The sequence below is a fragment of the Procambarus clarkii genome, chromosome 9, assembly GCF_040958095.1.
Source record: "Procambarus clarkii isolate CNS0578487 chromosome 9, FALCON_Pclarkii_2.0, whole genome shotgun sequence".
In the NCBI taxonomy this organism is placed as follows: domain Eukaryota; kingdom Metazoa; phylum Arthropoda; class Malacostraca; order Decapoda; family Cambaridae; genus Procambarus; species Procambarus clarkii.
The window spans coordinates 18802984-18815272 of NC_091158.1; the positions used below are offsets into that span (position 1 = coordinate 18802984).

Genomic DNA, 12289 nt, shown 5'->3' on the forward strand with positions numbered 1-12289 from the left:
AAAGAGTGACTGGGAGGGATGGAAGGCAGAGGGGGGAGGGTGATGCTGGTCTCCAACGGTGGTCACCCCACGGGTGGAAGGGAATGCTGCCCAATCGCTTGTCGTGAAGCGCTTCGTGTCTCTTGATCTTAGGCGCGCGCACACCTAACATGCTTGACTAGCCACACCCACGCCACACCACACACACGCCACAACCACACCCACAGTAAATAGAGTATGAGAATAACGTTCCAAATGTATGTGAGAAAGTTTACGTTACTTTACATCGATTACTTACGATTTCTTTGCGAAGGAACTCCATTTTCTGATCGAGCGGCGTCTTCTTGGGAGAAGCGGTATCCTGTGTGGCACTTGACGAATGGGAGGTGTTGGAGTCATCTGGTATGGAGGAGGTATTGGAGGCGATGCTTAGAGGGTGGGCGGAGGTCGGGATGCTGGTGGCAGATACATCATTGTCTCCGGGATCGGCGCCGGAATCAGACGAGCACATCGACCATCGTTTTTTCAATGTCTCTGAGTTCTTGAGTCGCCGTTCGAAGTATTCGCGACATTCTTTGGCCACCTGGTCTTCTTCCTCAAAAAATTCATCGTCCAGCATTCCATTCTGGGGGTCAGAGCAATCTAGGGAATCTAGAGCAGATTCTTCCAAGGAGTCGAGACCACCGTGCGTGCCAGAGTCTGGGGTGAGGAGGCGGGAAGGTCGTGTCAGGTCATAGAGTTGGTTGTTATGACACTGTGGAAGTGACTCCCGACAAGGACTGTGAGGGTCGCCGCCGGGAATAACGTCATATATGGGGTCGTGTGTGGAGGGGGAGCCCTGACGCGCCTCGCAGAGGTCCAGATTGTATGGGTCGCTGTCTGGCGTGAGGTCATACAAGGGCTCGTTGCTGGGCGGGGGAGAACCTCTCCTTTTGGGAGATTTGTTGCGACTAAAGTTACGAGGGTCAGTCGCGGGCGTGACGTCATACATGGGGTTATCAACGAGTGTGCATGACCTTGTGAGGGGTGGAGGCAGATCCCCTCCTCTGGGTATGGCGCTGCTCTCCCTCCGGCTCTTCTTCCGGGGTAGAGTGGAACAGCTACTGGAAGTACTACTCTTGAAGCTGCCGTAGCTACTGGAGGAGGAGGAGGAGTAACCGCTGCTGCCACTAAGACAGGAGGCTGTGTCTGAGGAGAGATGATGTAGGGCTGAGTGAGAGAGTGCCAGAGAGAGGCGGGGTCGGCGGGGTAGTGTCACTATGTGTCCATACTGCCACACATCTTCTACGGGGGCACCTTCGTCAGAGTGTCTGAGGCGGGACTCGCCCCTCTGCAGGAGACTCTTGACCCGCTGTTCCACCCTCATTACAGCACCGCGGGCGCCGCCGCCACTGGTGCTCAGGTTCTCACAGCTTTTGTTAAAGGGTCGCGAGTCTGAGAGCTTGTTTTTAGTGACGAGTAGTGAGTTCATGTGGGGGAAGTCGCCGACGAAGGCGTCTGGGGGTGGGAGGTCGGACTGGCTGGACCTGAAGTGTCCTACCACCGTCACCCGGCTCTCTGCTCCCCTTGACCCGGCCCCCGCCAGTTTGTACTGACCTGACCTCATCACGCCGCTCTCTGGCGCCACACCTGAAATAAACAAAAATATATATATATTTTACCATCGTTACTTATGATACACAATGTTATACATAACTTGAATACACAAATCATATGCGTGAAAATCAATTTAAAATCAAAACTTAATAGACACTTTCGTGAAATTTGCAAAAAACAATTGTACTAATAATGATGATTCGTAGAACCTAAGACTTACATAGGCTAGTGTTGGTAAAATAGATTTGCATTATTACAGTACGAACTTCAAACCTCGTCGAAGATAGGCTTCACGAGACAAAACCACCGAGGTAATATGCGTGATATTAATTATGATAAACATTAATTACAACTAGTATAGTTATTAATGAAAGGCTGCTAGAAACATTGTAAATACATATGCCAAGACCTTCAGTAGCTAACATATCGTGACAACCCCCGGAGTTCGCAAGGTGTCTTCCGAAGTTTTGTGATTAGGATCAGCAGTATATATGGGTTAACATAAACAGTGTCTATATCTGCGTCCTGCAGCCCAAGAATGTGTGAGGACTTGGCAATGGTCCAGCATCGCTACACTGCATGACAACGCAACAGGTGGGAAACTGGAAGCGATTACGGCATTATTTACATAGATAAGGGAGTAAAAACGGAGAGAACTAAACAATATTGCATTTAGCCTAAGCCTGGTAGAACTGTCGTGCCAGTTGCCAATCAACATATGTGGCCCTTATTACATACTAGACCACACACTCTACTACCTTCTCAAGCATACGAGTCCTAAGCGTGAGTTAATCAGGGCCATCTGTCGTTACATGGAAAACTTTATACAAGTTTAAAGTTACAAGAAAGTGTTGATTCTACCTTGCGTTGAAGTTAGTTTAGATTTCGACAGAAAACCAATGCATTTGAGACCTAGTTTTCTAAGTCTTTCAAGTGATTATAGTCTTTGAAGGATCTTCCGAAACTTTCAGCAAAACTTGCCCGCAGCAAGATCCGGCAATAAATGCCACGAGTGAAGGTCGCCCTCACCAAACGCGCACACACACGAGAGAAAACAGAAGAGAAGAAACATATGAATACAAATATACAAACTGAAATGTAAGGTAATTAAGAAACAAAAGTCAGGCGCAGAAAATGAAGATGGTCTCTCGGCGGAAGTAGTCAGTCATGATAATTCAACGATAATAGATTTGTGAAACAATGAGACAAACTAGTGAGATATCTGCCAGATCTTTTAGACTACACTTGTTGAACATGAGGTGTTAGGTTTGCTTATGTGGGTTTTGTATCTAGGCCTATGGCTCATTCAATAATATCCACATATATGTATGCTGATGAAGTTCTGACCAAATGTAATCTGTCTGCAAAGCTTATCACGCACCCTAGGCTGGCTTTAACCAAGGTAATTTATATAAAAAACCAATAATCAAATAATATAAATGACTACTTATCACAAGTCCTAATGTTCAATTTATCAAACGAATTAGGCTAAAAACTTAGTAAAACAAAAATAAAATGTGTCCATTATACTAATGTACACTAGTCAAATTCTAAATGGCTCAGTTGAATATCGTTGTAAGCAAGCATGCTTAGATTAACCAAAACAAACTGGGATTAAATTCCTGACCAATTAGGCCATGTGCTAATGCAACATATCTACTCTCTCTCCTCCGAGCTCTTCCCTGATCTGCTAATGTTATATCCGCATTATTGTAGCATATGTTCATCACAATATTGTTCAGACCTCGTTTAAATAACATGGGAATTTAGTTCTTGACCTAAGTCACCGTAGGCCTAAATATACTAAAAAAAAGGGGGGGTCTATTAAAGCAGCGGGCCTAAAGCTGAATAATCTTGAGAGATAGCCAACTATTTTGTAAAATCCAGGGGATATTAGCCTAGTCTATTTTGAATTTCTCTTCCAGGTCAAGATGGTTTAACTTAATTTTGCACTATGCACCTGCAGTCAATGGTACTTTAAACTGTAGGCTAAAATGACATAACTGTAAGCCTACATAAAAGCAGAGACTAGCCTATATTACTGTCAACATAACCTGTAAAACTGGAAGTCATGGTTAAAAAAAAGTCAAATATGATCTTTGATGATATCATCGCTTAATTGAGGAATACTATTGGCTTTATATGTTTAAATAAAAAATATACATAAAAAAATTGCTTTACAAGGTGATGGGGCCTTTACAAGGACGTTCCGGATTTTATGCAAAAATAATACTAAGAAAAGAGAATATATTGGAGAATAGCCTACCCCTACAGATATATCAAGCAATTTAAGAAGTAGGACGCACCCATTATAAGTCTTCCAAACTGGCTATCTGGATAAAAGTGTCGTAAATTTTTGGCGAAAGTTGAACGATAAATTTGACAATATCTTCAACATTTGTGGAGGAAATTTAAGCCCAGGTGTCTAGGTTTTCATATTAAACCATTTGACGAATCTAGGCTATTTACGTTTAACTTTCCTCGAGAAAAATCAAGATATCGACCTATCTCGAGTCAAGCATTCGTCACCATAAAAGAAACTCCATTATAACAGTTTAAGTTAGTAGGATGCTGGAGACTTAAAGCTTACGGTGGTGCAATGGAATTTGTGATGGTATTAGGCTGTGTTAAAGTATATCTTTTATCAAACAGTCGTAGGCTACGCCAGCATAGAACCTTTCATTTAAAAATATTAATTTAGAATATATGAATCCTCAACACAACCTGACACTCATATTTTGTTTAAAATGTTAACCGAATGATAACTTTCATAACAAACTGAAGGCTCTTTTATCAATTCTCACTGTACAAAAACAAGTTATACAACATTCCTGTTACAACGATCCCTGAATGACAAATAGTTTTCTCGAATCGTAATTACTTAATAATGAAGAGGAAATTATATATAACCTAGTTGCTTTCATGGCTTGTAGAGTGAGGGGGGGGGGGTGACGAGGGATAATGAACTTGACATGAGCATTATAGAATAACCACCCACACCCCCCCCCCCTTCCCCCTACCCCCTTGATTCAAAGCCAGCTTGTAATCACTATATAAATGAGGTGCAATAAACACAGATTATAGAAAATGAGAGTAGCAATCTCCAAGCAATTAAATTGCATTCAATTTATTAGCCACCACCAGGTTCAATTTGTGAACGTGCCACCTGATAGTATATTCTTAGATAGAAGGCCATGGTATCAGTGGTGAGATTAGATTTATTGGGTTCCATGAACTAAGCGTGAGGTATGTTTGCTATGCCCGGCACCACAAGCCTCATAATCTACACCTGAACACCGAGACTATGTTGACCAGACCACACACACTAGAAGGTGAAGGGACACACAATCGACTTGAGATTGGTCCAGGACGGACCGAAACGTCGTCGTTCCTTCACCTTCTAGTGTGTGGTCTGGTCAACATACTTCAGCCATGTTATTGTGACTCATCGCCTGCACCGAGACTATCACCTATGATAACTCACACTCACTCCAGGATAAAAAATAAAAAAGAGTTGCCCGGTAACGGGACGTTGAGTTACTCTCCAAAGTTATATAAGATTTAAGGTTAAATTTAGAAAGTTAAGCCTGATAAACAATGCTAAGGTATGACAGGTCTATTTACAACCTGTCATCAGAAAATGATGGTACTTATATGAACTATTTGGTCGTAAGTACAAAAATGTACCCCAAATCAAGTTCACGTTTTGTACAAGGAATTTTGTAGAGGGTGCCAGAAATGCAACAACTGAACATAAACTTCCCTAGGCGTTTTACCACATATATATCTTAAATGAGGCCGAAAATGGCGTATACTAGGTCCAGGATTCCCTATTTAGGCCTAGGGCAGGTTTGGTTGTATATATAATTGACCACTGTTTTGGCGGCAAGCCATGTGGAGTATTCCAATAGAACAATTCGTGAACTTTTTCGGGTACAACAGTTAATTTTTGTACATTCGACCAATAGTTGTTTTAAGTACTATCATTTTTGAGGAAGGATTACAGATTTAATATTAAACAAGAATCTTAGGTTATGTGATAAATATAAGATTAAAAAGGTAGAATCGAAATGCCAAGTTATATTTTTTAAACATCGAATGAGTTGAGTATATATATATGTCATCATTTGCTGGTAATATAAAAGAACAAATACTGATAGGCTACTTAGGCTAGCCTACATTAAGCAGCAAATAATATATATATATATATATATATATATATATATATATATATATATATATATATATATATATATATATATATATATATATATATATATATGCGGAAAAACCACAAAGAAATGGGAAAGAGAGAAGAACGGATCAAAGAATGGTCAAAGAGTATTAAGCGGTCAGAGAATTTAATATATTCTCTCTATTCTAAAAATATTCTAAAAATTTTCTGAGCGCTTAATCCTCTTTGACCATTCTAAGCTAAGCTATTCCTGTTTCTGGTTAATTCTTTCCCTTTAGATGGGTTGGTCAGGTTCCAGGTGTTGGCCTGTATCCTCTCTCTCTTTCTCTAGTCAGTCTGGTGTTGACAAAGGCTTTAACAGGCCGAAACGTTCATCTCTCTTTCCAATTTCTTTGTGGTTTTTCCGTATACAAATGATCAGTGTTTAGTGATCGTCAATTGCATATATATATATATATATATATATATATATATATATATATATATATATATATATATATATATATATATATATATATATATATATATATGTTATTAGTAATTCGCAAGCCAATTTATCGTGCATATTAATCGTGCCAGTGACAGACATTACTGGAAATAAATTGCCTACCAGAAATGCTAATTACAAAGTTCCAGTTTGCGCTAGTCCACATTTCCTGGACAACAAGTCATTCTGCTTGAGTACACAACATTCACAAAACCCAACCATGATTAGCTACAAATTTGTAATTGTTCCCCAGTCCCATAATAAATAAATTAAAACACCTTATAGTGTACTAAAACATGGAATCCGGGCATTAAAGAGGATATATGTAACAACAGGATCGGAGAGGTAATGACGCAATCAGTAATAAATGCTTTAATACATGCATATCACGCGCAAGACTTGCATGCATGGTTGAGTCTGCTGGCAGGTAGGCGGAGGTGGTTACGCTAATGAACAATGGGGAGGCTACGACGGTCTGAGAAGACGCAAATATCCAAGCAAGGTTGGGCAAGCAATAAATTAATAAACTAATATAAGTTTTAGTTGAACAAGAATGTGGGGTGGGGTGGGTCAGCCAGTATAAGAATGAGCGGGTGGGTTGGAGGATGCCAGCATAAGAATGAGGATTAATTAGCACGACTCGAACAAGTGAGGGACAGAGTTGGAGGAACTGGCATAGACCGAATCAACTGAACGCGAAATGCAGGATAACCAACAAACACAAAGATAGCGACAGGGAAAAAATGGATACACTAAAAAAAAGAATGCCATTTTAAGCAGTCAAAGCCGGCCATGCTTCTAGGAAAAAATAACTACGGCGGGCTAGGATGACAGACGCATGTTCACAAATATGAACAATGATCAATATCAGTGTATTAATATATTAATAATGTATTGCTAAGACATGCGATGATAAACGGGTGTAAACAGACACAAAGTGTAACAAATTTGCAAGTGGTAGACGAAAAGACGGAAGAAATTCATTTGAATGAATAATCCTGGAATGAGTCTGGATAACCATGAATCTATCTATAGCCATAAAATAGTGCGTGTCTATCTGTCTGTCTGTCTAAGGTTGGAGGCCAAACACTTGGGTTTAGTCTAACCCAATTTGCATGATGACACCAGGGTAGTTGGGAACAGTCATAGGAGGGTCGGTATCAATGCCCTAATTTAAGGAGGAACGTTTTAGCGTCTCATCTGACTTCCGAAACTGAGTTGTCCCTATAGTTTATTGAAAAATTTTCAGCTGTTCATAATACTACATGGTCTGAGAGAGAGAGAGAGCGGCGAGATGAGAGGTGTCCCAGACCATGGTCATTTAGGCTTTAACCAATCCCCCAAAACCCGTTTTCGTCAATTTTAGCGTACTGTAAAAACCACATCAGTATTTTTCTCGAATATAAATTATATTTATTACAAGTTTTCATAGTTAAACCTCTAATAGGTTAGGTTGGGCGTTTTGCCCAACCTAACCTATCATAGGTAAATGTATGAGGACCTAAGCACTGTTGAAGAAGAATTCCAACGTAATTAGTTTAGTTATGTGTCAAGTGTTATTACTCATAAATAGGAGGTTTGGCGGCTAATATAACGTTGGCCATTGAGTATGAGGTCAGACTGCAGGAAGGGAGAATTGGGGTCAGCAGCAGGCACGTTAATGTTGTTCTTTAGCATTGAAATTTTGCAACAATGGATATATACACAGAAAGATATATACATCCTTCCGGTATATATCCAGAATTTACTTTAGTTCTGAACTATTTTCATAACTATAGTATACTTTGGTCAGTATAGTATAACTATAGCTGGTTGGTCAGTAAGTTGCTAGTAACCTCATTAAAAGATCCATAAACCTTAAATTCAACAAGAAATCAAATTCATCTTAGAGTTACATTTAGTTAAGGGTTTGGCAGTAGGCTAAGGCAAGGTAGACTTGAGCAAGGAAGACCGGTAAAGAACAGAAAATAACACTAACAACAAAGGATTGGTCCAAGCTGAATAGTTGGGGTTGAGATAACAAGTACAGTGGTTTACGGGCTATTCATGCCCGTGCCACCTCTTGGGTGGCTTAATCTTTATCAATCAAGTACAGTGGATGGGTAGAAAGGGAGGGAGGGAATTGTCAGGGGAAAGCGCCAAGCCATTACAGCTTTAATAGCACTTGGAAGGGGTCAGGATAAGGATTTAGGATGGGACGGGGGGGGGGGGGGAGGTAATGGTGCCCAATCATATGGACGGTCGGGGATTGAACGTTGACCTGCATGAAGCGAGACCGTCGCTCTACCGTCCAGCCCAAGTGGTTGGGGTCGGAAAGGATGAACGCGGATGTAAGGGATATAGGAGGCAAGAGGCAACAGGAAAACCTTGCGGTTGGGATAATTAAGAACACATGGTGCAACACTAAATACTGTGTAGGAGAACAACAGTACGGTAATTGGATACGCAATACTGAGCTAATTCCTCACAAGGGGGATCAAGTGTGTCGTAAGTTAGCTGTTAGCGCTTTAAACAATATAACTTATCGACTTGAGAATGGTCCAGGACGGACCGAAACGTCGTCGTCTCTTCAATTTCGTGTGTGGTCTGGTCAACAAGATAACTTAGTTCAGGAAATAATCCTGTTGCCTGTATCTCTAATTCGTCACCCCGCATCTTATACGCTACAAATAATTAATAAACATAGCATATTACGGGATCTGGAATGCAATAGATGCCCTAACTCAACTGGAATATATTACCTAACTGTTTGGGCCCATGTATTAGAGATTTTCCCACGATCTGACTGGTATTCAGTGATGCATTTAAAATATTAAATATAGTTTATACAAGATGTACTCGTGAAGGACTGTTACTTGCAGTCACAGTAAGACCTCCTTAAACCGTAAAATGTAATTAAATACGTTGGTATTTAATATTAAATCTCTCGACCTAGATAAAATAACAAGTTTTTATACTAACCATTTCACTATAAGTCCTGTATGCCTTGTAATCCCGAGGTATTGTTTCCGTCACTTGTAAAAGTCATCAGAAATGCGGGCTGTTTTCAAGTCACTTTCCAGCGACAGATTAATAATCGACACTCAATCTTATCTTAACACTGGTCGTGAGATCCAACACTTACAAGTAGCCATCGACTTCAGTATTTTATAGTTTTCATGAGCATAAGTTTGCATTTTATCCCTCACATGATGTAGAAGCAATTCACGTCTTCCGTTTCCTCACATTTAGAACTATCTCGGGGTCATCTCCAGGATACTTGTAGTGGGTCACTCTCAAGCCAGAGAGACGCCGGCCCTCGTACACCCTTCACGCACGACACAACCTTCACTACTGACTCCGCCGCCCTGCCACACCTCGCCTCCCATGAATCGTACCTGCGTTCTAGCGAGCTCTCAACCTCCAGAGGAAAACGCGTTTTATATATATATTTATATATATATATATAATATACGCTATTATTGTGTATATTTTCGTTTTTAATTGCCATTTATACTTTATTAATGCATCTAGAATTTACCGAAGGAACTGTGAAATTTGCTTCGGACAGTTACTATATTTTTGAGAATCATGCACTAAACGCATTGTCATTTTCTTTGACGTAATGATTATTTTGTCTTCCATCTATACATAACTATATTTGTTTAAGTCTATAACTAAACTTTATGATGTTATTATCATCTGCTATCTTCATGTCCAGTATGATTATTATCACTACAGCTGTCCTCCTAGTGGAAGATATCAACGCTGTACCGGCCAGATGAACACTTTATTAGTGGGAAAAAGTCTGTTATTTTTATTTCGTGTTCTACAAGCTGCTTTTGACAACCAGCCTTTTTTATTATATATCTCGGGAAATAAATCTATTGACATGGATTAGAAGTTCATCTTGGGATTAAAAGTGCCATGCCCTGTACATGGCACTTATATTCAATGATGCAATGATTAAAACTGATCGACATATTTGCTCAAACTGATGAAATTGTCAGCTGCAACTTGGTTATCTGAATTGTTGTAAACAACCGGAATCAGTTGCTAGTTCTTTGTACTCTCTATCAATATTTTGTAATGTCTTGTACATGCTTTCTGTAATTTTTTGGGATCAGTATGAAATGAGTTAAGTACAGCCGCCGCAGGCAGCAAAACTGCTAAAGAATACATCAATGACCTTTAGTGTTATAAGATCATGAGAGATTCGACATCAACACTGCTTAGAGACAAATTATCTAGTGCTATCAGTAGCCTGAAGGGACGATAGGGAAGCTCAAATTATCGCCGTTATCACTAATGTTCAGACACACGTCGACCATGCAAGCAGCACCATCGTTATTTTGCTTTCTAAACTGTCCATTTTCTACGGTCGGGTTTGGTCATAAACAGACTCGAAGCTGCAGCTACAGAGATGGTGCGATGCCGCCAGGACAGCGCCATCTATTGACGAATACAGTAAACCACTATTGTAGTGTGCCTGGGTTAGGAAAGACAGTTAGGCCATTCATTATTATTTCCGGTAGATTATATTCTTTATAGATTATATATATTGCAGTATTGGTTTGGCTGTTTTTGTTTCTAATTCAGCTGTCATATCTAAGTAAAAAATTCACGCCGATAACAGATTTAACGTAGATAAAAATCGTAAATTAGGTTGGAGAAAACTCTATGGATATTAACACCCACATTTCAGAGTTCAAAGGCGTCTTTGGTTATCTTAATAGGCTTACAAAAAATCATCCTACTTACAAAACTGAAAGACAGACATTGGAATTTTTAAACTATTTTGTTGCCGGACTTGGCATTTTTTATGTCATATTTGGAATTTTTGTTGCTATAAAATTTGTTTTTGATCTATCTATAAATTCAGCATTATGTTTGTAACTCATCTTCTATGTATGTATTTTTACCTGAATAAACATTTGAATTTTTTAATTAGAATATCATACATTTTTCGCGCATCTTAGAAAACGGACCCCGTCACAGAAAACCCATCACAAATTCAGGCGTGACTGAATAATTACAAAAGTGGGTACAGTATATAATTTTTTTATTTTTAATCTTTTGTTATTTATGTATACAAGAGTTCTTACATTTTTGTACAGCCACTAGCATGCATTGCGTTTCGAGCAAGTCCTTAATCCTAATATTCCCCGGAATAAGACCCGCCAAATCGTTTAACAACCAGGTATCCATTTTACTGATGGGTAAACAGAGGCTACAGTCATAGACTAGCAGATTCTGGGTACAGCACAAGAATATCTTCCAATATTCCTGAGTGTATGAAGTAATTACAGAGCTCAAAGTACCTCATACCCTTTGGTCTGAAGTCACTTATAACAGGGCAGTCACAGAGTATGTGACTGCCTTGGAGAGTATGTCCCAGCTCTTGTTCACATAGTTTACAATTGGAATGTTCACCATTGGGGGATTGATTCATTACCTGCAGCCACCTGCCATAGATATCGATATCCCAGCCTAATTCTGGCAATTACAATGTCATATTGTCTAGTGGATGTTTTATGCTGCCCGTACATATAATTCTCGGTTCTTAACATGTCAAATAAGTAGCGAATGCTATCTTTAACATTTGTTATGTGTTTTTAACCTTTTAAATTCAACACAAGAAATGTAATTTATGCTATTTATAGAGATTAATGGTATAGTGAAATTTTTCGTTTTGTCTGCCATGCGAAAATTTCGGGTGATAAATATGTGAAAGAAAATGAATCTAAGCAATGGGGAACGTTGTTATTTGATTTTCGTTGAGAGAGAGTAAGTTGGAGACAAGTTCAAGTATGTTTATTGAGACAAGAAAAAAAATACATCTCAAAGGCATAGAGTAGCTTAGGCTATTTCTACGCTTGGCACTTTCCCTTGACAGTTCTCTTCCCTTTGTTAATTCTTCTCTTTTTAATTTGCTTAGTGGTAAATGCATTCACCTTATTGTGTTCTTTCCCTGTCGTTAATATCGTTATGATTGATCGCGATTTAAAATATCACCCACAAACGGACAACTCAGGTAACAATAAGACACATGG

General features: G+C 39.5%; 1 protein-coding gene across 1 annotated transcript; it reads right to left on the reverse strand.

Moving 5' to 3' along the window:
• Nucleotides 1-132: 132 nt before the first annotated feature.
• On the reverse strand, nt 133-9586 carry LOC138362712 (uncharacterized). The gene is made up of 2 exons (XM_069321219.1): nt 9219-9586; nt 133-1608 (listed from the first exon to the last, which is right to left on the reverse strand). Exon 2 carries the CDS (start codon nt 1583-1585, stop codon nt 251-253), a length of 1335 nt encoding a protein of 444 aa, XP_069177320.1. The 5' UTR covers nt 1586-1608; nt 9219-9586; the 3' UTR covers nt 133-250.
• Between the last annotated feature and the right edge of the window lie 2703 nt (nt 9587-12289).

Coding starts and splice junctions, on each gene's coding strand:
- LOC138362712 (XM_069321219.1), bottom strand. CDS start 1,585: ATGAGGTCAGGTCAGTACAAACTGGCGGGGGCCGGGTCAAGGGGAGCA.